The following is a 26,824-nucleotide window of genomic DNA, read 5'->3' on the forward strand; positions in this document are numbered from 1 at the left end:
CAACTGATTCACCGGATTGCGGGTTTATAGCGAGTTTTTTTGGGCTTTTCCAGATTTATAATTTCCGGTTATAAGCAGAAAATTCAGATCGAAGAATTGTACGGGTCGTGGGTCAACTTGTCTGACCGTCCGGTCCGGGTCGTGAAAACACTGGTTTTGAATGACGATGATGCAGTAAAATTCAAAATAGCATAATTGTATTTCAAATCATTTAAAGATACATAAAATTCATTAATATGGGCTTGCAGCTGAATGAACATCCTTACAAGCCGATTTGAAAACAGTCATTTGTACACTTAGGTGAGGCTTGATTTTCAAAAAGCAAAAACCAGGAAGTGTTGCGTATACTGCTTTGCAACACCGTAGATTTAAAAATCTAATATCTTTGGTGCCTTCATAAAATCTCAACCGAGTGTAACAACCTGGCACTTGGTCTATCCACTTTGCCAAACAATAATTAACATACAGCGGAGGAGGTGCTGCTACTTTCGATGATCGGCTAATCATTGCCAACATTAGGAAAAACAAAAAAATTATCATTTTGGTAAATTCTAGTTTCATTTTGAATTTGATTTAAATGACTGTATGGATGGTAGTTGAGATTTTTGTTTTGGTGTATAAATAGAAAAGAGTTTGGTACTTTATTAAATGATAAATTTGACAAAAAAATTATTTTGGAAAGTTAATTTATTTAAGTCATATAGATACATTGATTACTATATCTCCATTTTGAGTAATACTAGATTTGGAACCGTGCTGTAGCACGGGTTGAAATACATTTCATTATTTTCAAAATGTTATATATGTAATTATTTATAATATTATTTGGATGCAATTCATGCAAACAATTTCTATGGTAAATATCATTCATAGAATGTAAATGTATAATGTAAGTCTTATATTGTTAATTTTAACCCATGCTAGAGTATATAAAATTATTAACCCGTGCTAGATTGTGTCCAGCAGCTTGCGTGCTAGAGTATATAAAAATTTAACTCGTTCTAGAATATGTAAGTCTTAAAATTATAATATAAATAAAAAAAATTTCAGTTCGTGCTCTAGCACGGATCCTAATTTTTATTAAACGTTGTAGTTTATCAGTAAAATCTGTGGAAAATAAATTTGAGATATTGTGTTTAAAGATCTTTGGAAACAACTTGATATAGAACTAAAATCTTCCGAAAATACAGTTTGGAATATCCATGATTTTATTTGTTACCATTAATATATTAATTATCAATTTGGAATATCCCCAATTAAGATTGACCCAATATTTAGGTGTAACCGATTAATATATAAATTAATCTATAACCTATCTATAACCTATTTGTAACCATTTATTAAAAATATAAAGTCTACAAAAAATTATGTTGTGTACTTCCGTTTTATTAAATAGGGGATAAGTAATCATTCAAACTGAAAAGAGAGAAATGTAAATATCATTTAGTTGGGTAAACCCTTCATTCACCTCCTCTTTTTTCAACTAATCAAATTATGCCACCTAATAAAAGAAGAAAAAATTGATATCTTTTATATTTCTAAAAGACTAATAATATTATTGAATTTTAATTTACAAGGTTAAATATCGGTTTAGGTTTATCAATAGGATTTAAATTTTATAATTTAAAGATATTACATGTCGGTTTAGCTTAACAAATGAGAATCAAAGTTTAGATTTTACAAGTAAAATATATTACATATCGGCTTGGATTGACAAATAAAAATTCGAATTTAAATATTACAATTAAAAATAATTGTATGTTAGTTTAAATTGACAAATAAGAATTAAATTTTCTAATTAAAAGAGATTATATATCGGTTTGGATTGACAAATAAAAATTAATATGACACGCTTTATATATAATTATATGAATAAGTCAGGTGAACCCAAATATATAATGATTTCTTTTAGGCCTTCGGCCCATTTAGTGGTTTTTTTTTCTCATTTGTCGTTCTCTTTTCTGTGTTCGAGCTTCTCTTCTTCCATGGCGAAACTAGCAGAAGAGATGAATCCTGAAGGTTCACAATATCAAATTCTTCTCTCATGTCCTTTTGGAATCTCTCCATCTCAGGTTATTTTTCTCTTCAATCCCTTTTTTTTTTTTTTTTTCTTCTCTATTAATCGAATTTATATGTAATCATCTGATTGTGTTGTTTCAATGGTACTAAAGGTCTCGGTGGATTTCTCGAAATCGCACGATCGGGTTCCTCATCCCGATCCCGATCTCGAAGATTCTATTTCTCAGGTGAGAACTCGAACGAAATCTCAATTGCAATTTCTTAGTCACTACTCGTGTTAGATCATACTTTTTTTTTTCATGGCGTGATTGAAAATGCTTCGATTTTGGTAATTAATGTTAGGTTTGGGAGAAGAGAGCACAGGGCAATTCATCATTGTTCAATGGCCAAAAGTTCAGGGTATGTATGATCTTTGAAGCTGTTCTGTTACTACTTAGTCACTAATCAAATCAGTTACTTCATTATGATGTCTATAAAGTTTCAGTATGGATCATATAGTTTAGATGGTGATGGTGGTAGTGGTGGTACCAATGAAGTGCAACACGTTTGTCTTCGCCTTGGCTTGACTGATTACAGGTTTCTCATTTTATCTCTCTTCTTCAGTGTTTGCATAGGATTATCGATTTCTTCTGGTAATGTGCATTGTTATGGTTTTGTGGAGAGAATTGTTAAATCATGGACATGGTTTTACCAAGGACTTTTGTAGGAACTAATTTGAGTTCTCTGTGGGAGAAGTTCCTTGTTACATCACAAGGTATATATCATTGTCTCTAGTTTTGTGTTTGGGGGAACTGGAGAGCTTTTGATCAGGTTTCTTTATAGTTAAGAGTTTTGTTCTCTCACAGATGACTCAATAAGATGTAGGCATACCTCAAGTCCATTGGGTAATGGAGCAGTTATCGAAACTTCTGACAAGAAGATTATTGTGTTACGCCGGAGTAATAATGTTGGGGAGTTTCCAGGTCATTATGTATTCCCTGGGGGCCATCCAGAGGTATTCACATGAAGCATCTTGTATTTACATAAAGCATTTTGTCTCTGTTTCTAACTCTTTTGGTTGATCAATTTTGAACATTGTAGCCAACAGCAGTAGGTATTGATTACCACCAGCTTGAAAATAATGTTCAAACCGGCGAGCTCTTAAACAAGAAGGTGACTCAAGAAATGTTTGACAGCATTATCTGTGAAGTTGTTGAAGAAACTGGAATACCAGCATCATCACTTGTAAGCCAGAAGGATTTCTTTTGGTGTCTCACTTGGGGAATCCCAAGAGATAACTGATCGATCTTTGTATATTTTTTATTACAGAGCCCTCCTCTGTTCATCGGAATATCTCGTAGGGAGTTGAATGTAAGACCAGCTATGTTTTTCTTCGTCAAGTGTAGTCATCATTCAGATGACATTCCAAGATTATACTCTAGCGCTGAAGATGGATTCGAGTCAACACAGCTCCACACTGTCTCATTGGTTAGTTCTCTAATCCTGTAATCCATCAAGGTTTGGTCTCTCAATGTTGTGATCCGGTAACGAATAACTCTAGTTTCGCTTTTAAATAATTGATCAGGATGAGCTGAAGATGATGACATCGAGAATGCCGGGTTGCCATCATGGTGGATACGCTCTCTACGAACTGATGCTTCAACGTCTCAAGAACATAAAGGAAACGTCTGTATCAGCCAAAGAGGACGATACTTAAATCTTACAATTAGTTGTGTGGTAGATCATTGGTTCTTTTGTGTTTATGTTATTACTTGAATTTCAAGTAAATTTTATGATTAGCACAATAATTTTTTTTTGAAATCCATGGCGCTGAGTATATGTATATCATGTAATTCTGACATCGAAATCTCTAAAGTTAAAAAGGTTCATTTGTTCACATGTGTAACACACTAGATTCTAGCATTTAACTTTTATTACAAACATAACTGGTAAAGGTTCTATAGAATGTACCACAGATATGAAAGCATAAAAAATCTCATGCAAACCATCATTATTGAATTTATAGACGATATTTTAGTTTTTTTTTGCATCTAAGCAATTTAGTTTTTCGCGTTATTGAATTTACTCCATTCGCTTTCATTAGCTTGCCTCTTATATATCTCACCCATTGGGTTCTCAAGTTTTGCAGTCTTTAGTGCTTAGTTTTCACTTTTAATGCTTCAGACATACTTGCTATCCCTTGGGTTAAACATTGTAGTTTTCTTTAGGGTACAGTGATCCTCCTTGTTCGACATCATTATTATTCAACTTAGCATTTCATAGGGTTGCGTCTGAAATCTCATCCATTGGGTTCACCCGTCTTGTAATCCTTAGGGTTTAGTTTATATTTTTGCGACCGGACAGCCTTGTATATCACTCCGTAACTCCGTTACATCGCTATTTGTAGCTGGCTTGCATTGTGTTCTTTGACGAAGGTATTATGCTTTAGATTGTGAATCAGTTTGTTGTTTTTGTGATCTAGAAAGCTGAACACAAATCTTTAAGATTCACACATGAACTATGAACTGCAAAAGAGATCTGTTTCGAACTCCTTGCTCGCTTATGCGGCTATGCCAACACTTAATCGGGCAACCCCAATGGGAGATATATTTTAGGGCCTCTTAAGATTGTTTATTAATAGATTTTGTGTTTTGAGTAGATTAAGAACTTTGTGATTGTTAATTAAAAGATTTCACCCCAATGGTGGGTTCTTATTTGGTGAGTCTCTTAATATTTTTTTCTTTTTTTTTTTTTTTTTTTTTTGAATGTTTGATCAAGTAGATTCAAATTTGCAATGAAACTTTTGATCTGCTCTGGAGTAACTAGTTTGGGAACACTTTTCCCATAAACTGCAGTGACGTGAACCGCATATCTGAAGCCTTGTAAGCAAAGAGAAGTTAGCTGGGAACTGTTCTTGAATATCCCTTATAAGACGTCCATTGGCACCATGAGGTTTCTCATCTGGTTGCATCCAAGAAACCAGATTGAGGATGCCGTCTAAGCCCAACAGTTTGTTCAAGCCATTCACTTGTTTGTTTTGTGGAGCTAAAGTATCAGAGTTCATCTTGATTTCTTCTTTCACAACTCGATCATATAGAGAGCCTAAATACTCCTCAGGTAAGTCTTTCCCATCATCTATTCCTCGATTGTTGCAGATGAAATCAGCTTTCGTCATCTGCATAACCATACCATTTCTATGTATCTACTGCAGTCTCAGAAACAGAGGAATGAGCAGACGTTACACTTGTTATGGTCTCATACGTTAGTTACAAGGAAAAGAAAACATACCTTATCCTTAACCATGTTGTTGTGTGCATTTGTGTTTAGCATAATCACAGAGTATGCAAGAACATAAGCAGTGTCTGCACTTGTAAAAGAACGAGGGTTGCATTTCCAGTAGTGTTCTGCAAACTTCTCCATGATTCGATCGATGTTTTGAGCTTCTCCAGGTAGCCTAAAGCCGCGTAGAAAGAATCTTATTGCTTCAACAAAATCCTAAACGAATGTTTTCTCTAGCAGCACAACAACAAGTCTGATAAGAACCAATCACATAACAACATTGCTGTCAAAAGGCGAACCTGGTCCTGAGCGAGTGCATTCAAAGTACTTCATCAATACAAGATCCAGGTCGCCAACAATAGTAACAGTTTCACCTGTACCGGAGAGAAGACCAAATCATTACACATAGAGATAAACATCTAGATAAGCATTTAGAAGCATAGCAAGTTTTAAGCAGAGAAAGATTAAAGCATAGTCATATATATCTCTCTAAAGCACAGCCAAAAAACTTCAAGCAGCTCAGCTCTACTACTTTGAAACATATTTTTAGACTCCATTGGCTAACTCTAGCAGCATCGATCCAGTAAAGGAAGCAATTAAGAGGCATACAAACACTAAACACAGATAATAGTGGGAAAGTAGACGTAAATCAAGAAACCTGTAGATTTGTGTAGAGGCCTTTGCACGATATTGCGGAAAACAACACGAGGCTCAGTTTCTCCTGCCCAGCGTCGAAAACGTGGACCTGATTGACTTGGCAATTATCTCTGCCATAGCCACCGAAAACGTAGAAAAATCTACCTCCTTTAATGGGTGTGCCCCCACTTCTTACCAGGACCGGAATAGACCGAGACCCACTTGTTATTGTTATTGTTCTTGTCGGACCCTTTCCCACCTCATATTCTCCGGTGAGAAAGAGAGGGGAAAAAATGAAAATACGAAGGAGGAGGAGGAAGAAGAAGAATAATCCGAATTCCAAATCTCCTCTGATTCGATTCTCCACTGATTCCATCTCTTTGATTACATTTCCTCCGATTGAGAGATTCGCGAGTTTGAGAGAGAGAGACTTTCGGGAGAGGGAAAGGAAGAGGAAGAAAGAAAATCAATCGACAATCAATTTTTTTTTTTCTCTGTAAATCGGTTTGCCCAACCAATTGGTGACACCTAGAGTCTCTTATAAGTAAATTGAGTCTACTATATAAGAGGACCTCTTATGTTTTTTCCTTTTTTTTTATTTTTTTTTCCCCCTTTTTCACATAACAATCCCTCTTAAAACCCCTTATTGGGGATAACCTAAGCTCCTGCAAAAGAGTTAATACACAAGTCAAAACAGATTTCGAAAGACACGAAACTGTGAGAGATGTTTCATGGGTGTCATATCTCATAGTGTATGCTGTAAAGGAATAAATGTTGTGTAAATATGAATATTATAATTAGTAGGACATCATTTCAGACATCTGATTTGGATTTTCATTATTTTTTGTTTTGGTACAAATGATATAGCTGATTTTGGTGGAAGGACAAAAACGTCATTTATGGACGAGTTAATTATGAAAAAAACCATAAAGTGGAACTAAAATCTAAAAAAAAAAAAAAACATAAAGTGGAACCTTGATTGTCTCACTATATGGACGAGTTAATTATGAAAGAAGCCACTTTTCTTAGTAGCATTGGTAGATTATGTGACTAAAATCTTATGGATTTGCCTTTTCAAGATTTTAAAACATAATTTTACACATTATACACTAAAAAAAACATTATTTTGAATCATTTGTTTTCTATACGAGAAAAATAACAGGTTTTCTTGGATGTTTCGCCAACTTCTTAAGCTACGCCCAAAAGCTTTGTCTTTCTTCAGGATTAACATCGGTAATGGACATGATACTTTTTTCTGGTGGGATCCATGGACACCGTTTGGTATTCTGGTTAAGTACTTTGGCTCATCTGGGCCAACACGACTAGGAATTCCTCTGTTCTCAACAGTTCAGGAGTTAATTACACCATCTGGATGGAACCTAAATGCTGCTAGGTCAGAGAAACAAATCCTTTTGTATGCGTTTATCACTACCATCCGTACTTCATCCGTAAGTGATATTACTGTCTGGTTGATCGATGGGCAGATCCAGAAATCTTTCTCCTCTCGTAATGTTTGGAATTCAATCAGGGAGCGTAAGCCTTTGGTACCTTGGTCATCTCTAGTCTCGCATAAAGCGAGAATTCCCAAGCATGCTCTTACAGTATGGCTGTTTATTCTAAATCGGAACCCAACCTTAGACAGAATGAAGAGGTGGGGATACGATGTAGAACAAACTTGCCTACTCTGTGGGACTGAGGAAGAGACTAGGGATCATCTATTCTTCCAATGCTCCTATTCAGCGGAAATTTGGACCCAAATAGTCTCAAAGCTATTATCCATGGCACCCCCTCTTGAATGGGATCTTATTATTCAATGGCTCCCCTCGGCTTCCTCCAGTAGTGACATCTCTATCGGTCTGCTTCAAGCTTGGCAACCGTGTATATATGAAGTGTGGAGGGAGAGGAACCGCAGGTATCATGATGGAACCACACTCCCTACTTCTGTTATTCTTCGGAATGTGTTATATGCATCCAGAAATAGAGCCCAAAGTCTACTATTGCAAAATCAAAAGTGGGCTACGCTACTTCAATGTTGGAATGGTTCTCTCCCACCAAGACTTGCTCATCCTTGAGTTTGAGACCGATTGGCAATTAAACAACCCTCTGAAATCTGCTTCGGTCCTGCAATCTTCTCCACTTTTCTTTTCTTTCTTTCTTTCTCTTCTTCTACTTATTGGCACATGAGTTGTCCCTTTCCTCCTCTCACTCTGTTTTTTGTTACTCGTGGTGATAAGACTCCTTTGTAATCCCTATATTTTTATATTAATGCAAGAAAACCCTTTAACAAAAAAAAATCATTTGTTTTCTATATTTGTATTACTTATAATTGATGCAAATTAATTTTACATCATTTAGTGAAGTGATTTTTATTTTGGTGATGCAAATATTTTACATCAATTGATATAATTGCATCATATTATAACTGATGTTGACATGCATCAATCCAAAAAGTGATGTTAGTTTTATATCAATTAACATATATGATGTTAAATATATGTATCAATTATAAATAATTGATGTTAAAGTTAGTGTCATGTTGAATTAAGTGATTCTAATGATTGTGTCATTTACAAAATTGATGTTATATATTTATAAATAATTGATATTAAAATTATCGTCAATTTTTAAAAATAAAATTATTGTCAATTTTAAAAAATAATTATAATAATTGTATTAGTTCCTTCCAGTAATAACAAATAACAATAAATAAAAATAGTAATTTATAAAATGATGTTAAAATATCTTGTATTTCATAGAAGAAAAGGCAAATATGTACAATACATTACTCGAAATTCAAACCAAACCCCAAAACATGAATTTATAGAAAATTAAAATGTTCTTCTAAACTACTACACAAACAAGTTTACTAGTTGTAACGCTCGTGTCCCGAGAAAATATGAAATATTGAAGTTTATATCGAGAATTGGAGTGGATTCGGTTTAGTTTCCGGTTAGTTTACTAAGCTGGTCGATTTATTAATTAAATTAAAGGATGGTTTAATTAAATTCCGGTTTAGGTAAATCTCGGTTTAGTTTAATTAAACCCAAAAACCTTTTTGTTAATTAGAGAGGACGCTTCCTTCCTCTTATTGTCGTGAATGACTGAAAAAAAAAAAAGAATAAGTGCTCATTTACGTGTGAGAAGAAGAGAAGGGAGACCAAACTTGATTTTGGTGTTCAAAGCAAAACGGAGCAGAATCGTTAGGGTTTGGTAGGAAACAGTTTCGACATATCAAATCGTTATCAAAGGTAATGAAATTTGGTAGGTTTATTCCCAAGTCTTTCATCGTCATTCTCCTTTTTACAGAAGTAGATTTGGATTTAAAGTAGATGAGTTATTGGCAGTTTCGTGAGACACGTTTTTTCAGACGCGAGTTGGAACCATCGGAGATTGTAACTGAGATCGTGGTCTCGTCTGGTTTCTGATCGGCACGAGATTTGGTGGAAAACTGCGTGACGTCTAGGGCTAGCTGTTCACCAGAGGGATTTAATAGTTAACAGTTGGTTTTTATTTAAGGGTTTCTTCTTTGAGACTGTTCTTTTCTGATGTTTCTGTCCCGTTTTGCTATAAGTCGTTTTTGGTTGTGTGGCTTGTTGTAGGGAGTTGCTAGGCTGTTTCAGACGTTAGGAGAGTCTCAACTGGTTGTATTCGTTGTTATAATCAGTTTGGTAAGGTGAGTGTGTGACCATGAGCTTATCTGAGCGATTGGGTTGTATAACTTGTTTTGTGTGATGATATGTAGGTGTGGTGAATGTGTTATTGGGTGACATGTTCAATGACTGGTTTGTTATGTTTTATTTGTGGTTGTACTCTTGATTTGCTTGTGTTAATAGCTCGTAGATGAGAGGATCGCCTCACTGGGTATTTATGGTAATACTCACGCATCTCATTGTGTTTGTTGTGCAGGTAATAAATGTGTAGCGTGGAATCATAGCGATGAGGAGGAGGATGATTTAGGGTCTCGGTTATGTGTTGTGGGTCTTGGTTATGTGTTATTTGTTGTTGGAACCTTGTTCGAAATATGTTAGGATGATAGATTTAATTGGTTATAATTGATATGGTATTTATATTAAATTGGAGTTGGTTTGTTTTGTCTTCCGTTGTGCATGTTGATTTTGTTGTTGGTTTATTGTTTGAGTTATAATTAAATATTATAGGGTATTTAATTATATTATTATTATTTTTTTAAATGGGCCGGGTTGTTTCACTAGTGGCTCCACCAGAGATATACTAGCCTTGCAACCAAACATTCTTATGTTGTAGCCATAGGAACAACGTACTCATAAGGAAAGGGAAGTATCTAATAGGATTTTCTTGGATATTTGTACTTGACTTACTTAATACTAGGGAAATATGAAAAGTAAATTGAAGTTTTGGTTATTTAATTTGTTTTATTTATAACATTAACCCCTAACTATTTTCTTAAAAGAACAATTCCTGGAAACACATTTAATGGAACTATTCAAATCGACCTAATTTAATACGTTTATTGTCATAAATAACTTGACAACATCTATACATTTCGATTTTTCTAAAAACAACTCTACACATTTAATTTTTAGTCCCATAAAAATCTCCAAACCTATTTTAATAGATCTTTAGAGATTGTATGATCTCTTAAATTTAAATGACACAACCGAATTTGATTAACAAATGATTACAATCGCAATAATTATTATAATGTTAATAAAATTCATAAAAACGAGAACCCAACTTTAGAAACTCAATAATCGGGTATATTTAACTTAAGCATCAAGAAATACATTTAATATAGTATATATCGCGTTAAGAAACTGAATATTATTCTGCGATAATGTTATCAACTCAAATAGAAAACACTAAAATCTCTCTTTTACTGCTAGGGATCTTAAACTCCTTGCTCATCAAACATTTTCCATGTATAAATATCAACTTCACAAACGAAACACAACACCCACAACCAAAACCACTAATATGACGGTTTTGAAACACGGGTTAAACCACTAATATGATGATTTGTTGTTATATGGCGGGACATATTATTAACATGACGGTTTGAATTAACATTATTATAAATATAAAATATTATTAATTCGGTTTTGAAACACGGGTTAAATGTTTATTTAATTATTTGGTCAATACCACTAATATAAGAATATTAGACATATTAAATCAGGCTAATTCAACTAAAATTTTGTAAAACAATGAGATCATTGGTAAAATTGTGATTTAATCTGACAATAGCTTATAAATTACATATTTATGTATTTATTTCTCCTATTATTGTTTTAATAATTTACAATTCAAACAAAATTATTATTTAACTAAACAAAACAAACTAAATATAAAAAACAAAGAAAAATTAAAATGTTATTATTTTTTAAAAAATTGTTCTACGGTGTACCGCGGGTAAAATCTAGTTCTATTTCAAAACAAAAACAATTAACCAGGAAAATAAAATAGTTCAAAATGAAAAAAAAGAAAAAGAATAAGATAACTAAAAATAATAAATCGTTGATTTTCTTTCAAAAAAAAACTGCTGTAAAATTTTAAGGAATTTGACATCAAATAAAAGACATGATACCAGTTTTTAAGAAGCGATCGACATATAAAACTAAAAAAGTACTCTGGTATATGTTTCGCATGAATTCTATAGAAGTAGGCATATAATATTTTATGTCAGTTCAACCTATTTTTGTCACGTATGTAATGTGAATTCAAAATGGGTCGGTTATTATTTACAAATTAAACTATATAGATTGTTTGTTAATGTACATTGGTTACGCTACTATATCAATGTTTTAACCTGATTCAAATTATAATCAAATAACTTTTTATTTTCTTTGATGTAAATAAGTATATAAATCCATTGATTTTTTAACAATTGAACTAAATCACAAAATTAGTTTTGACATAATTAGTATAGTTTAATTTGCATGATTTTTTAATCATTTGTAAAGTGATGTTAATATATCGATTATTTAAGTGATGTATTTATATTTCTATCAGTATCTTAAAGTGATGCAAATTTATATCAGTTTGCATCAGTTTTAGTTGATTGATACCGTACAAGTCAATAACGATATCAATTATTACAAGCGATGCTAAATTTTATCTTTTGTATCAATTATATATAAGCAATACAAATTAATATCACTTAATTTTTTGATACAATTTAATTGATATAATATGCATCTTTTTGTAGTGATATTTGAGTTTTTTTTTTGTTGTTTTTTTTGTAGGGTTTAATATTTGTTATGAAGTATATATTTTAGCAAAAAAAAAATCACAAATGTATAGCTTTTAAAGTGACCAAATTAAAGTGGCAAATTTAAAATATGTGAAGAAAATGACATATTCAAAATAGTTGGAGTGAAAAGTGGCAAAATCCATAATAACCCCCTACATGGACTACTGTATATATGTTTTGATTGCACAAATTGTTGTGAAGTTCAGCTTTTGTACAATATCCATAAACTATAATAACTCAAAACCTAATCTAATACTAAAAATATGAATCCAAAATGTGATTATCTCATGACTTTTTAAACACTTAATTCAAAGCCATATTATGTAATATCTTCTTGTGAAACTATGTAATAATTTTTTTTTTTGGGAAATTAGTCATTATTCATCTTCTAATTTCAATTCCTCAATTAGGAGATTAAGATGCCCATGTACTTGTTTATCACTATCATGTTCATCACCATCAGCAAATTCTTCTTGAGTATATACTTTCATCACTTTAACTCTTTCAATGCACCTATCAGCAAATTCCAAATTTGCTGATTCCACAGCAAAATATCCTACCAACAAAAAAAGTGAATAATAGTTATAGTTAATAAAACTAGAATCTGATAGATGCATTGAAAGAGTTTAAAGTGAGAAATTTTATAAATCACAAATCTTATATGTTACACTAGTCACATGGAGCGTTATAGTTTGCCACTGAACTCTACTTATCATAAAACAACGCCTTTATATTCTCATTAGTGTGAAAGAATAAACTGAAAACAAGAGAGGAAAAAGAATATTAATTTCACTCATACAACATTACAAGAAAACATGAAAATAACAACTCTACTATTAGTCGTTATTGCTCTATATAATGTGATTGTCACTTCTTATCAAATTGAAATATTTCCGAGGAAACAAAAAAAATCAATAAACTAAACAAAAGATTGTCTACTAATAATAATCTTGCAGTCGCTAAAAATAATAATTTAATTCTCGTAAGTAAAAGCCCAAAAAAAATTGTATAAAGAGAAAGTATAGATGATAAATCGATCGTAAGACTGTTTTCTTGAAAATGTATTGTGATGCATGCATATTTTGTTTACTTTTTTCTTTCAACATATACATATTTTGTTTGATAGTACAGTCCGGGTTCAGAATTGCAATGAAATACTCTATTGAATAGCGAGACTCCTAGTGTGCTATCTTTAGATAGGTAAACAAATGCAGATTTACTTTCATAGACACATGCATGTATAACTATTATCTTGAAGTTTAAATAATTAAAACCATAAGACACCTTATGAAAGGATATTTTTCCTTTGTGGATAGTGAAAAACTAACACAATTTAATTTGCAAGAATCATCGCTTCACATCCGCATTAAAATGTTTGGGTCTTCTGAATGCAAAGAACTAACTACTAACCATTTCTGAACGCCAGGAAGGAGAGCTTGAATTAATTTTTCTTCTAACTACTGTTCAGGCGTTCAATATATAGTTAATGAACTTTGTATAATTATACAAAATTGAAATATATAATAATCGAAGACAGTGATTGGCCAGCGAAACCAACAAACCTAATTAATACTACTGTTATACTCGTAATCACTAATAAGGTGTGAAAATACTCGATGGAAGCTTCACGCCGGATTTTTGTATTGTTTTAATACACTCTCTCTGTCTCTACTACGTCACACTATCTCTAGACCTTTCGGTTGATTCCTCGCCGAGATAAGGTAAAACTTCTTCCATTCTCTCTTAGCGCCACAGACTCTTTTGTGGTTTCGTTTACGAAAGGATTGTTCTGTTTTGCCGATTTGAAAACCTAATTTGTTTTGGCTCCATAAAAAGCCAACCTTGGACGGCATAAAACCTAATTTTTCAAACTGAGTCTATAGACTAAGAACTTGGGGTTTCAATTATAGAAAGTAGGAATAAAAGCCTACCTTGGATGTTAGATGTTGGATGTTGTATTCCTATGAGCTTTTAGTTATGACTCGACCAATTGTTTGTTCCTTTCTAACATTGCTTTTTTTTCGATATTTGTATCGAAAATATATGTGGGCTTATGTTGTTCGACATAATTATGCTTCAATGAGAATTGTGTTTCTGATGATAGTTGGTTTAAGGAAGCTACAAAGATGCTAAAGAAAAAAAAATGCTTGGCACACATTTGTTTGATCATTTAAACAATATGATTTATTACATATTATATTTCTACTATATAAAATATCCCGCAACAAAGCACAAAACTAAACACATATACTGTCATAAGATCCACCATGTTAATCAGAAAAAAAAACAATAAAAATATTTCTATCACTTTGAAAGATCTGAGTAATGGAAAAAAGAAGCTTTGTAGTTTAACAAAACATATCGATTTTGTAATCAGGTTATCTACCGGCTCGGTTTGTTGTTTCTATGGGTACTCCATGGTTCTTTATATCTTTTTTTTTTCTTTTTGAATTAAAAAATATATATATTCTTTAGAACTTGCATGTTCATTATGCAAAAAAATAAAAATAATCTTGTCTAAAAAAATGTTTATGCAATAAATAAGAACGAAAAAAACTCAATCAAATACTTTATTAATTGTGATATTTGATTCGAAAAAACATAAAAAAAATATTTATAAAAATGCAAAATAACAAAATTTATCAAAGAAAAACACATAAAAACAATGATTAGGGATAACGCCCGTACCAACCTAGTATATAATTAATGACAGAGAAGAAGCTTTTTATGAGAAGTGCTGTAGCTCCTGCTTGATCGGGCAATTTGGTATACTAATTCTTGTCCACTTAATTCTTTCCTTTTTATCTTAATACAATTGACCTTTTAACAAAAATAATACGGGAAAGAAACCGTTATTTTCCACATATGGAACTACGTATTGGACGCGCTTAAAGGTGATTCGATTGATCAGCAAGAAATTATTAACGAACCCGACTGTAAATTTAATTTTTCTTTTTGTGGTTAATTTATATTCGACGAGTAATCGAATATATGTGTGATCATCATATACTCCATAAATTGAGTTCATCGATCATCGACCGACCATCATTTATGTTATTATTCTCACAAAGCCATATAGTTCCTATAAGACCATAACTTTTCTATGCTTGCACTTTCATTATACTAAAATTGATTAATCTGTAACACACCAACGTTTTATTTATATATATAGTGTGTATGGATTTATCTGTGTAAACTATTTTAAACATAAAAATATTCAAGTAGACAAACCAAAAATAAAAATATTCAATTGCTAGCATTACATTATTTTGACAAATTGTTGGTTATTCTCATTAACTAATTTTTCGTATGTACTGTTATTGTTGTTAAGAGAAGTGAAGATAGATTTTAGAAGTCATGAAGAGATTATATAAAAATTTAAAAAATATAGAACTTAAATTTATAAAGTAAAGCAAATTTGATAGATATCATCCAAGCAAATTTGAGAGACATAATTTGCATATAAAAGAATATTAACTTTAGTTAAAAATGACAAAATTTTTAGAAAATAAATGAAATACTACATATTATTTTTCTTCCGTAAAAGAAAATAGCAATATTATACAAGAATTTATCAATGACAAAATCGACTTCTAGTCGATATAAATATACTTAGATGCCCCTCTCTCTCTCTCTTATCAGTAGCCCCACAACCTAACTGTGTTTTTTTTGTTTGTGTTGTTTACTATAGCCCCTAATGGTAGTCAGTTTTAGGTGCTAGTGCCATGTGATTTGGGAGCGATGCAATTCGGTATAAGTCAGATTCAGGTGCGATATGGTTATATCATATTCTTGAATGGCGAAGTGATTGGGATGGGGCTTGAGTGTGATTAGAAAACAAAAGTATCAAATTAACCTTTAGTTATATTATTTTATATTTTCAGTTTTCTTTTACATTAATTTAATTTATTTATATGATTAATAATATATAAGCATTTCTTGAATTAGATTTATAGATTAATGATATATGTAACTGACATCCATATTAAAAATAAAATTATGATAGATAAACTAATCTAATTCTTAACAAATTGTCTTTACATCAAAAAGAGATTTTAAAATTTAAAAGATTGTTTTACAAATGGTTATTATAAATTTTGAAAACAAAATTCTCATTCAAACATTTAGTCGAACATATTGCACTCAATATCTATTAAGCTTTATCTTTACCGAAATTAGCTCTCAAGAATATGGGTTACACTGGTAAGGTTTCGATCTTTGCTCATTGTAATGATAAGCAGATCAATGAAGAAGAGTTTGAATCTGCCAACATCAAGCTTAAAGGCCAAGGTTAATTACATTCATTCACTTAAAACCCTAGCTAGCACTCGTTCTCTATTACTTATTGTTATATTGTTCTAGTTAGTACGTATATCTCCGTTAATGTGCTTTGTATTTCAGGATTAAAGGTTTCAAGGCAAATCTTTATTTTTTTTTATTAAGGGTAATATATGTAAATTAAGTTGTAACTAATAAAATATTTTAAATAATTATTAGCTTTTGCATAAAAAATAATTTACTCTCACTTAAAAAAATAGACAAAAAATTAATTAATTTACTTTCATTATCAATTATAAAAATTGTCGTTATCATTGGAGCTTATCATTATCAAAAAATTAATTAATTCACTTTCATTATAATTTTTTTAAAGTAACACAAACTTATCATTATCAATTGTGAAAATCGTCATAACCACACTTAAATGATGTAATAATTATCAATATATATATATATATATATATGGCTTATTAAATAAAACGGAGTAAGCGTGACCACCAGGGTTCTAGCAATTTAACATAACTTCTCCGAATCCAGAATTAGTGTCTGCGAAGCTGCGACCACTGCGTTATAAAAAAAAACGGAGTAAACAAAATAGAAAATCTGATTTGAAAAATGCATCTATATATTTCAAAATATGACAAAACTATTTCAGAACTGTCTCATCTCATGTTAGTAAAAAAAAATACACGCACAAAAAAAAGGAAGACTATACGCATGCTCCAAAGTCCAAACACATTTCAAACTATTGTAGCAGTAAATCGTACATTGATTTTTTCCTCAAGAAATACAATTTCTCGTCAGTTGTTTATTCATGATTACACTTTTTAGGGAGGAGGAACCATACCACAAGACCCGCCACGCCTATTATAACAATCACGGCACAGACGCCTATCGCAATCAACAGTCCCAAATCCATTTTCCCTTACTTGTTCTTCTCACTAACAATTCTTTATGTGTTTCTTGTGTAGTTTTGTGTGTGTTATGAATCTTATTATTTATATATCTAAAAGTTGGAAGTCCTCATAGCAATATAAAAAGTAGTATTTTATAATCAAAGAGATCTTAACATATGGTTCACATACCCAACTTTGCAGATCATGACATGTGTCTATTATATCTAATATTAAAATACATGTCATATCTAATTTAGTGACAACATATATTTTAACTTTTAAGTGTATCTAATAGTAAAGAGATCGTGACAATATTATATAGATTGTAACATTTGTCAAAAGAATTTCAGTAAAACTTATAAAAAATAATACATGTGCATCTGAGAGAAGATTTTTTTTTTAAAAGAAAACTTAACATATATATATATATATATATATCTAATTGAAGAAATAATAAAAATACACCAAAATCAGTTATTTATTGATAAAAGTATATGTTATGCATTGTCTAATGAATTAATGATATTCAAATCACTTTAGCTTTAATTTATACATATATATTTCTTTCTTTTTTTCTATACATATTTTTATCATCTTATACAAACTACTATTTAAAAATATATATAAAGTAAATGTACTTTATTCTCATAAGAACTATTTTTTTTTGTTTTAAACTAAATTATTAAAGAAGAAAATAATCTGAATATCTGATTATCTTTCTCTTCATGGATTCCAACTTTTTTTTTTTTATAGAAATTATATATTTATTGGCCTTCATAATAATATTGGCTAGGCTTTGAATACAAAAATAGAATTTTTTCACATTTTTAAAACATTATCATAGACTTGATATACTTGACACTTTGACATGTGTCACAATTAAATGAGTTACCAACTTTGAAAACTAAACTTTATGTAATAAGATTAGAATTTATCTTCTTTTTTTTTTTTTTTTTTTTTTTTTTTTTTTTTTTTTCTGGTCAAAGACTACATTATATTGAAAACCTATCTTATTATGGTAGATAATTTATTAGCATTTAAATCTGAAGATATCTTTTAGGCTATATAAATCTCTTCTAAGTTTTCAAACAGAAAATTGGTTATATCCGTAAAAAACTAACTTATATTGGTCTTATTGGAGTATTACTTCTTGTTGACTCATTATATGCAAGATTTACTTAGAAGTAAATCATAAATTATATTGGTCTTATTGTATTGGTCTTACTCCAATAAATTAACAAGAAGTATGCATATGATGATGCAAGTAATAATATTCCAATATAGCATTCAGAAGTATTACTCCAACAAGAAGTAAATAAATTATATTGTATTGGTCTTATTGGAGTAAATAAATTATATTGTATTGGTCTTAATACTCCAACAAGAAGTAAATCATAAATTATATTGTTCTTATTGGAGTATTACTTCTTGTTGACTCATCATAGCAAATCACTTGGATTAAATGTCAAATCTTGCATATAGTATCTCTGAATGCTATACGGTCTACTAGCATCATTGAATAGCAAATCACTTGGATTAAATGTCAAAACGCAAATACTCTGCATTGTCCTATGTCAATCATCTAACACTCTTTTTCTACCAATTCCTATAGATTGTTCATAGTGAAAAACTAAAATGAGCAAGTCCTATGATTAATTTTCATTTCGATACCAGTCTGCCCGGTTCTCGGCTTCCATATGACTTCAAAGCAAGCCTTCTCAGCAATTGGTTCTTTATCGTTCCAACTTTAGGTCCGGAAATAAAAGCGAGAAGCATACCCCATTTGAAACTTCCACGAATCCCGTTTGAAAAAGAGTAGAACAGGTCTTCTGAATCTTGTATAAACCGTTACTCCACGTTGTGATAGCTGACTTCCCAGTGGTATGGCATCTTCACTCATACACATGTTTCTTTATCAGCTCCTTACATACACAAAACATGAGCCACCGTACATTGCAAGACTATCCTCAAAAGATAGAAGATAGCAACAATATTCCAGAAGTCACTAAACCAAAACAAACCCTTAAATCATGGGAAGATACTGCAACTTACCGTACATGCCTGAACCTTAAACGAGACCAATATATCAACCCTTAAACATATGCCACACTACTAGTTTATATGTTCCACCTCCATAAATTACTGACCCATATCCTGAGTTAATACCTAGATTCCAACCCTAGCTTGTATGATGTACAGAAAATACTAAGCAAATTTTCCTGTTTAGAATAAATAACTCACCAAATAGCATCACCTGCATCATCATCAACACAAAAACTTACTTTCATAGCTCATAAGTGCTCCCGCAATTTTTTTTGTTCCAATGGTGTAGATTCCGTCAAAGTCAAACAATCGGTAAATGAATGAGACTAAATAGCACAACTTGTTCACATACTAGACATAAACCCTTTATGTCTAGTACACGACGTAAAAGACGCAAAACTTCTACTGTTTGGGATGATTTTGTTTCAGTAGGGTTAGAAGAGGATAAAAAAGAAAGGGCTAAATGTATACATTGTAGTACAAAGCTGGTGATTGGTAGTAGCACTTCCAATGGAAATTATGGAACAAAGCACTTGCAACGTCATTTGGATATCTTTCCTCACAAGCCTAAGAAGATAGATCGACTTGTATATAATCAGAAATTAGATAGAGAGATGGTTAGCAAAATAATTATCTACCATGATTTGCCTTTTAGATATGTGGAATATGAGAAAGTAAGGGCTAGAGACAAATACTTGAATCCTGATTATCAGCCCATATGTAGGCAAACAGCTGCTGGTGATGTTTATCTGGGATTTAGTTTCGTGAGGTATTATGTTGTTGAGTTGGTAAGATTATTTTTAAGAACTATGAACATGTTTTCAAACTCTTTTCGATCTTCGAAACAGATGCAGGCTATAAATTGTTTTTTTTGCTTTGTTATTGAAATATATGCTTTGTCTTTCCTTATAAACTTTTTTGCGGTTCAATATGATTTTTACATCTGTATTTTACATCTGCATTTTGTCTTTAATCATCAGTATTTTTACAGTAAAAATAAAATAATATTGAGTTTATATGAGCTTATATGGGTCTAAATGGGTTTATGAGTTAAGATATATCTAAATGGGCATAACTAAATAGGGTTTAAACTTAAATGAGTTTATATGGGTTTAATGTCAAATGGGCTGGGTTTTATATGAGTTGGGTTTTAATGGGGTTTGTATGCCCATATTAACATCACTACATAAACGTATAAGGAGCTTGAGTGAAGACTTACTGCCATAAAAAGTAAGAGCCAGAATTGTAACTTGTCAATTAGATTATAAACAGAAAACCACAAACTAATCAGCTGTCTTGTTCAAAAGTTAATAACCTCTAATTTTCCTTTTGCCTGGTTGGTTAATGTGCAGTTGCACTAAGCTTGGAACATAAGAAGAGCACACAACTGGGTAACAGTATTCCTTACAAACATATTCCTTCCAAACATATTCAAGCATGTATGATTTGCCAGGTTTTATAAGATTAGGAGCTTCTCCAAAATCTACAGATTTGTAGTATCCACCTTCCCCAAAGATGTGAGCTGTTTGGTAACGAGTCTGTTTATATATGCAATCAAGATCGAAAACCACATCAACTTTCTCCTCCTCGTCAATGAAAAAACTCCCAGCTCCAATGGCAACATGAAAACCACGGAAAGATCTCAAAAACTTGCTCCAAGACACTACATTGGGATCAATCTTATTCGTAACCCAAAACTCATATACACTAGATATACTCCGGAGGTAAATAAACAACGCAAGCTTCTCTTCTCCAACACAAGACAAAGTCAAAGTCTGTGAACGATAAGAGTGAAACTGCAGAGGCAGAGGCAGACGCGGTCCAAATCTCTCACTTGTAAAATCAAAACAGAGTAAACTATCTTCAATCTTTCTTCCCCCTTCTTCTCCTTCTCCTTTTCCTCTTATCTTCTCTAGACCCAAAAAAATAACTATTCCCTTTCAAAGACACACCACGTTGATGAGAAGGTATCTCTAGTCGTGAGTAACACAGTAAACCTTCCATGAATCAGAGCTTAAATCATATATTTCGTAACGAAAACAACAAATCCTAAGAATTTTGTGGTTACGGTTCTTGTCATAACCAAGAGCATACCTGTCTGAGCTGTGGAAACTGTTTCTTGGTTGGATCCACTTCGTTTGACCCAGATACGGGTTCCATACCAAAAGCCCTACGTTGTCCTTAACAACACATAGCAACAAGCCGTCACAGTGAAACAGTTTAGATATCTTCACTCAATAAAGTAAAGCTAACTGCTTTATAGATTGGTCGACCAAGTCTTCTTCGTTTTGGATTCCGTTGAGATTGAATCTCATAGAACAAACTCTATAATCCATCATCATGAATCCCAAAAACTGCTGCTTCTCTGTTTTACCAAAAATCTGATTTTTCGATAAAGCATTCCACTTTTTGCAAGTAGTTCGTATAGCTTTCAGAGATGTTACCGGAACACTTGAGAGTATCTCCTCTACCAATATATCCCACAGATCCGACATTGTCGTCATTCTCTCAAACTTCTACAGTGTGTCTAAAATCTCTGAATTTATTGCTGGAATGCCACTTACGGGGAAATTTTGATCTTGCGTACCACTTGAGACTCTCAAGTCTCCATACCACCCAAAACGTGATATCCCCATTTTACCTTTAACGAAATAATTGTTGAATTAATTTAATGTAACGAAAAGAAAAAAAAACAGTCGCTTCTGGTGCTCCTTTCGTCGGACGGAGAAGCTCTTTTGAAACGAAAGCTCACGATTCGGTGCAGCTCTCTCATTCCATTTCTCTTGCTCGACGGCTGCCTTAGACGCAATAACTGCCGCGTCCTTCTTACCTCCACTTCTCGTTTGTGGCGTTTAATTCATGTAAGTGATTAGGTTTTGTACATTTATAAAATTTGGGGGCTCATTAGATCTTGGCATTTGTTGTTTGGGTATGTACATTGGATTGATAGATTCGGTTTTAAGAGACGATTAGGTAATTGCATTGTTATGTAGTGTCTGAATCGTATTGAATCAAGAGAATCACAGATCTGAGTAGACCAATTTTAGTAGAGCGGCAGATTATAGGATAACTGGAAATACTGGTACAAATGTAAGATTGAAGGACAAATGGTATAATCTGTACAACTTTGGATTTGTAATTGTCTTTTATGTGGTTATATTTCCAGGAGGCGATGAAGAAGAATAACCACACAAGTGTACATTATGACATTGGCGGGTACTATTCAGAGCATGAGTGGATTTCCAAGAATCCACTATATGCTATATTGTTTAAGACGACATCTTTGGAGAAGATAACATATTATGTGTTAGTAGATAAGATACAGAAGAAGAGCGGAATAAATGAAGCCGCAAGAAAGCTGAAATTGAGTTACCGTCAATCTAAATCTCGGAGAGAGTCAAATATTGAAGATGACGATGATGTATATGTATTTTTAACGTCATTGGACACAGATGGACTTAAACCAGTATTGCATATGGAGTTGGTAAAAGGTGTCGAGCAACTGTCAAGAGCCGAGCGGGGAAGTTCTGTTGGCATAAATTATGAGTGTTGATGATCAATAGTGTAATGCAGGAATCATTACTATTTTTAGAGAGGGGGAAACATCACAACAAGAGCCGGTTATTGTAGAGCCTATAGTTGAAGAACTGAATATTGAACATTCGATGGAGAACGCTGATAGAATGGAGAACGCTGAGAGAATGGAGAACACTGATAGAATGGAGAACGCTCAGAGAATGGAGAATGTTGAGAGAGTGGAGATTGTTGAAAATGTTGTTATTGGAAATTCTGAGAATGTAGCGGGTGTGGATAACCCGATAGGTAATGTGGATGTCGTTGAGGGTGGTAGGCTTGAATATGATGAGCCTCCACGTCATGTAGAAGTAAGTCATACTTTTAAAGAATGGGAAGATGGTACTGGTCTTGAAATATTTCAGGAATTTTCTTCTAAAGAGGCAGTATGGGATGTGCTTAACAAAGCTGCAAATAAGCACTGTTATGGTGTGAAGACAGTTGCGTCTGACACGAAGTGACTTATGGTGGAATGTAGTCAAGCTTCAAAAGGTTGTGAATGGTATTTGCGAGCTGGAAAAATTAAGGATTCTGATTTTTGGAGTGTTATAGTACATACAAACATGCACACATGCTCTCGGTCTGAAGACAGTACAAGCTATATCAAACAAAAAGGCACACCACAACTAGTAGCATCTGTTTTGCATGAAGATTATCTAGGTATATTTGATACCCTGACTCCTAAAACCATCATGGGTATAGTTCGAGGTAGACTGGGTTTGCATTGTTCCTACTCCACCGCCTTGAGAGGGAAAAAACAACATGTTAAAAATGTGCGAGGGAGTCCTGAAACAAGCTACAAGAATTTGGAATATTATCTACACATGTTACGAATGGTGAATCCTGGGAAAATAACAAGTGTCGAGTTGGACGAAGAAAAAAGGTTCAAATTCTTATTCATTGCTTTAGGGGCTAGCATTGAAGGGTTTAGGGCAATGAGAAAGGTAATAGTTGTTGATGCAACACATCTGAAGACTGTGTATGGTGGTATGTTAGTTTTCGCAACAGCTCAGGATCCTAATCATCACCATTACCCCATTGCGTTTGGTGTGATTGATACTGAGAATCATATTAGTTGGCCATGGTTTTTCAACAAGCTGAAAACCATCGTACCGGATGATCCTGAATTGGTTTTTATAAGTGATAGGCATAAAAGCATAATATCTGTTGTCTCAGAGGTGTACCCAAGTGCAAGGCATGCTCACTGTATATATCATTTAAGTAAAAACCCCAGAGAATATGTCAAGACCGAAAAGGATATAGCTTCAGATAAATTCAAGGAGTGCGCTCATATTTATACTAAGAATGATTTCGATAGAGAGTTTATGGATTTTAGAAGGAGATTTCCTAATGCCGCTAAGTATTTAGATGAAAAGATTGGGTTGGATAAATGGGCAAGATGCCATTTTGAAGGAGATAAGTACAACATTGACACAAGCAACACAGCCGAATCAATGAACAATGTGTTTGTTGATGCAAGGAAGTTCCATTTGTTGCCTATGATTGATGTTATTATTGAGAAATTTTCTGAATGGTTCAACAAACATAGGAAAGATTCTGCTGGTGCATCAAACACAAGAAAACTGGTGCCGGTTGTGGAGAATGAATTGCATGACCATTGTGAAATTGCAGTACGTTTAACAGTGACTGAGTTAAACAGCTACCACCTTGAGTACAACGTCATAGGTCTGGATGGTAAAACTTATTTGGTGGACTTGAAAATGAAAAGTTGTTCTTGCAGATGTTTTGATATCGACAAGTACCCATGTGTCCATGCCATGGCCGCGCTCAGAAATCTCATGAGGAGAGAAGTAAGAAGAGTGCATATCGAAATGCATGATCTCTGCTCAATATATTACTTGATTGAGACGTGGGCATTGGCATATTACAGAACAATTTATGTTGTGCCCCATGAGTCTGATTGGAGTGTTCCTGCTGCAATTCGACAATTAATAGCTAAAACGCCAGAGTACACTAAAACTGGTGGTGGAAGAACACAAGAAAAGAGGTTCCGTTCTATTGCGGAACGTCGTCGTAAGAGGAGGAGGCAAATGAAGTTTAAACCTGGCATAAACTTGGAAAAGTTTTTGCAGCCTGAGGACACCTAAGCAATTTGTTTTATGTATATGTGTTTTGTGGAATGCTCTGTTTTGTGTTGTTTATAGTAGAACCAATTGTAACTTTTGACAAACCTAGTTCTTCATTTTATGTATGTGTGTTGTGTTGGTAATTCAGAAAACCAAGTTCATCTAGAGACAACTAAGAATAACACTTATTAATGGGGTTTGTGTATAATAAGGTTCAAGTGGATCAACTTGTAGGTTCAACACGTACAACTAATAGGTTCAACAGGAATTTAATTGATGTGTATCTCAATTATGTATTGATGAAATTAAGATAAATTAGAGGTAAGAAGAAGTCCATAACATGAAAAAAATATAGTGATTTTTTTTTTTCTTAATACAAGCTATTGTTTCATATGAAGCTCCATATGAACCTCTCTTCAAAGTATATGGGACTCTTTGTTCTTCTCATATCATTTTACAACAAAATAAGGGAAAATTATGATATCATTAAAATTTTCCAACAATAACCTCTTAACTGATGATTTATCCTGGAACAAAATGTGGTCAACTTTAATCCCTAAAGGTTAAGTAAAGGCCAACTATAAAAACACGAAAATCTTTTAAAGTCCAACTATGTTAGTGTAGGAACAACTGGACACTTAAGTACAACTATGAGTAAAGATATTTGTATTTTAATATTATTCCGCCGACATTTCTGAAGAAATAGACACTTGCTCTCTTATGAGTAAAGATATCTGTATTTTAATATTATCTCAAAAATATATTATTCCGCTCACCTATTTCACAATTCATTTTCATAATTTCTTGTCAATTTCAAAAGTAGATCTAGGGTTTCGATAATTAACAAAGTAACAAAGAAGCGTCGGCGATTTCAGGTTTCAATAATTGATCATGCCAATCAGCTACACTGAGAGTTCCGAAACTGAAGCAAGCTTCGATAGTGGCGGTGCAAGAGCGGACGGTAATTATGGAGTTCCAACCATATGTTTCTGTGGCGAACAGATGAAACGAGAAGTGTGTGCTACTGGGGAGAATCAAGGCAGAAAATACTACAAGTGCCCAAAGAGTGACGTAACGCTGTTTTGTATTGCAATTGTATGCGTCTCACTTTACTTTAGTAATTTTGTGTTCTGTTTTTTTTTTTTAAAATTGAGTATAGTTTGGTGGAGAACACTTATCTAAGTGGTGGGATGATGCTATTGATGAAGAGTTTCTCAAGTTGTGGCACGAAATTAGGACCCAGTGTGGTGTTAATCATCCTGGAATGGTGTCCATTCGTCAGTCATTGAGTCGTATGCGTCTTCAACTTGATTCCCTTAAGGAGGAGCATAGTAAGCAAATGAAGGTGACTCCTACTTTGGAGGCACTTTCTGAGTCAATGCGTGTTATGCGTATTGATATGGCACATGTTAAGGAGGAGAATGACCTTATTGTACGCTTGTACTTTTTTGGAGGTGGTGATGCGATGGAGTCATTTCGTGAGCATCTCCGTGTTATACGTATTGAGGTTGGTGATCTGAAAGAGCGCTTAGCCAAGAAAGAATCTGAGATTCTTAAGCTAAAGGAGTTACTTGCTAAGTGGTAATTGTGTATAACTGTCTAAGACTTTGTTGTATAACTGTCTAAGACTTTGTTGTTTAAGCTTTCTAAGACTTTGTTGTTTAAGCTTTCATGAGCACTGTGTTGTTTAAGCTTTCATGAGCACTATGTAAGACCATGTTGTTTAAGCTTTCTTTCATGAGCATCTATAACAATTATATTTGGTGTAGTACTAATATTGTAGTTGTACCGAATTATACCAGTTG

The 26,824-nt window shown here is 32.9% G+C and overlaps 4 protein-coding genes, 1 long non-coding RNA gene and 2 pseudogenes across 11 annotated transcripts; 4 read left to right on the forward strand and 3 right to left on the reverse strand.

Annotated features, from left to right (window-relative positions):
• Positions 1-1,889: 1,889 nt before the first annotated feature.
• On the forward strand, positions 1,890-3,895 carry LOC104780434 (nudix hydrolase 9). Of its 4 annotated transcripts, none has more exons than XM_010504931.3 (9): positions 1,890-2,072; positions 2,172-2,246; positions 2,362-2,418; positions 2,498-2,595; positions 2,715-2,773; positions 2,865-3,013; positions 3,100-3,243; positions 3,328-3,486; positions 3,584-3,895. In XM_010504931.3, the coding sequence occupies exons 1-9, from the start codon at positions 1,899-1,901 to the stop codon at positions 3,713-3,715; spliced, it is 1,047 nt and encodes a 348-aa protein (XP_010503233.2). In that variant the 5' UTR covers positions 1,890-1,898; the 3' UTR covers positions 3,716-3,895. The 4 variants fall into 4 exon arrangements, 3 of the variants coding, with proteins under 3 accessions (XP_010503233.2, XP_010503234.1, XP_087366403.1); XR_015596809.1 differs by having other exon boundaries at positions 1,925-2,072; positions 2,884-3,013; XM_010504932.3 differs by having other exon boundaries at positions 1,925-2,072; positions 2,504-2,595.
• Positions 3,896-4,688: 793 nt separating this feature from the next.
• On the reverse strand, positions 4,689-6,556 carry LOC104780435 (brefeldin A-inhibited guanine nucleotide-exchange protein 4-like). 4 transcript variants are annotated; one of them, XR_015596810.1, is made up of 4 exons: positions 5,936-6,556; positions 5,577-5,651; positions 5,287-5,452; positions 4,689-5,203 (listed from the first exon to the last, which is right to left on the reverse strand). XR_015596810.1 is itself a non-coding variant. In XM_010504933.3 (4 exons), exons 2-4 carry the CDS (start codon positions 5,594-5,596, stop codon positions 4,772-4,774), a joined length of 615 nt encoding a protein of 204 aa, XP_010503235.1. In that variant the 5' UTR covers positions 5,597-5,651; positions 5,936-6,556; the 3' UTR covers positions 4,689-4,771. The 4 variants fall into 4 exon arrangements, 2 of the variants coding, with proteins under 2 accessions (XP_010503235.1, XP_010503238.1); XM_010504933.3 differs by having other exon boundaries at positions 4,689-5,200; XR_015596811.1 differs by lacking the exon at positions 5,577-5,651 and having other exon boundaries at positions 5,287-5,510; positions 5,936-6,381.
• Positions 6,557-7,085: 529 nt separating this feature from the next.
• Positions 7,086-7,985, forward strand: LOC147945912 (uncharacterized). Its single transcript, XM_087509406.1, has one exon. The coding sequence runs from the start codon at positions 7,086-7,088 to the stop codon at positions 7,983-7,985; it is 900 nt and encodes a 299-aa protein (XP_087365532.1).
• An 8,762-nt stretch (positions 7,986-16,747) lies between these two features.
• On the reverse strand, positions 16,748-17,455 carry LOC147945913 (uncharacterized). The gene is made up of 2 exons (XR_015596158.1): positions 17,268-17,455; positions 16,748-16,983 (listed from the first exon to the last, which is right to left on the reverse strand). It is a non-coding gene; the product is annotated as an uncharacterized LOC147945913 (long non-coding RNA).
• A 3,211-nt stretch (positions 17,456-20,666) lies between these two features.
• Positions 20,667-21,863, reverse strand: LOC104783823 (F-box/kelch-repeat protein At3g13680 pseudogene; annotated as a pseudogene).
• Positions 21,864-22,531: 668 nt separating this feature from the next.
• On the forward strand, positions 22,532-25,040 carry LOC104783824 (uncharacterized; annotated as a pseudogene).
• Positions 25,041-25,898: 858 nt separating this feature from the next.
• On the forward strand, positions 25,899-26,604 carry LOC147945914 (uncharacterized). Its single transcript, XM_087509407.1, has 2 exons — positions 25,899-26,090; positions 26,179-26,604. The coding sequence occupies exons 1-2, from the start codon at positions 25,911-25,913 to the stop codon at positions 26,602-26,604; spliced, it is 606 nt and encodes a 201-aa protein (XP_087365533.1). The 5' UTR covers positions 25,899-25,910.
• Positions 26,605-26,824: the final 220 nt, after the last annotated feature.

This window comes from Camelina sativa, chromosome 4, assembly GCF_030686135.1.
Source record: "Camelina sativa cultivar CO46 ecotype springtype chromosome 4, ASM3068613v1".
Lineage (NCBI taxonomy): Eukaryota > Viridiplantae > Streptophyta > Magnoliopsida > Brassicales > Brassicaceae > Camelina > Camelina sativa.

Coding starts and splice junctions, on each gene's coding strand:
- LOC104780435 (XM_010504933.3), bottom strand. CDS start 5,596: ATGCACTCGCTCAGGACCAG. Junction 5,453..5,576: donor ATGCACTCGCTCAGGACCAG/GTTCGCCTTTTG, acceptor ACGCGGCTTTAG/GCTACCTGGAGAAGCTCAAA. Junction 5,201..5,286: donor ACAACATGGTTAAGGATAAG/GTATGTTTTCTT, acceptor AGACTGCAGTAG/ATACATAGAAATGGTATGGT.
- LOC147945914 (XM_087509407.1), top strand. CDS start 25,911: ATGCCAATCAGCTACACTGAGAGTTCCGAAACTGAAGCAAGCTTCGAT. Junction 26,091..26,178: donor ACAAGTGCCCAAAGAGTGAC/GTAACGCTGTTT, acceptor AATTGAGTATAG/TTTGGTGGAGAACACTTATC.
- LOC104780434 (XM_010504931.3), top strand. CDS start 1,899: ATGATTTCTTTTAGGCCTTCGGCCCATTTAGTGGTTTTTTTTTCTCAT. Junction 2,419..2,497: donor TCAATGGCCAAAAGTTCAGG/GTATGTATGATC, acceptor ATGTCTATAAAG/TTTCAGTATGGATCATATAG. Junction 2,774..2,864: donor GTTCCTTGTTACATCACAAG/GTATATATCATT, acceptor GTTCTCTCACAG/ATGACTCAATAAGATGTAGG.
- LOC147945912 (XM_087509406.1), top strand. CDS start 7,086: ATGTTTCGCCAACTTCTTAAGCTACGCCCAAAAGCTTTGTCTTTCTTC.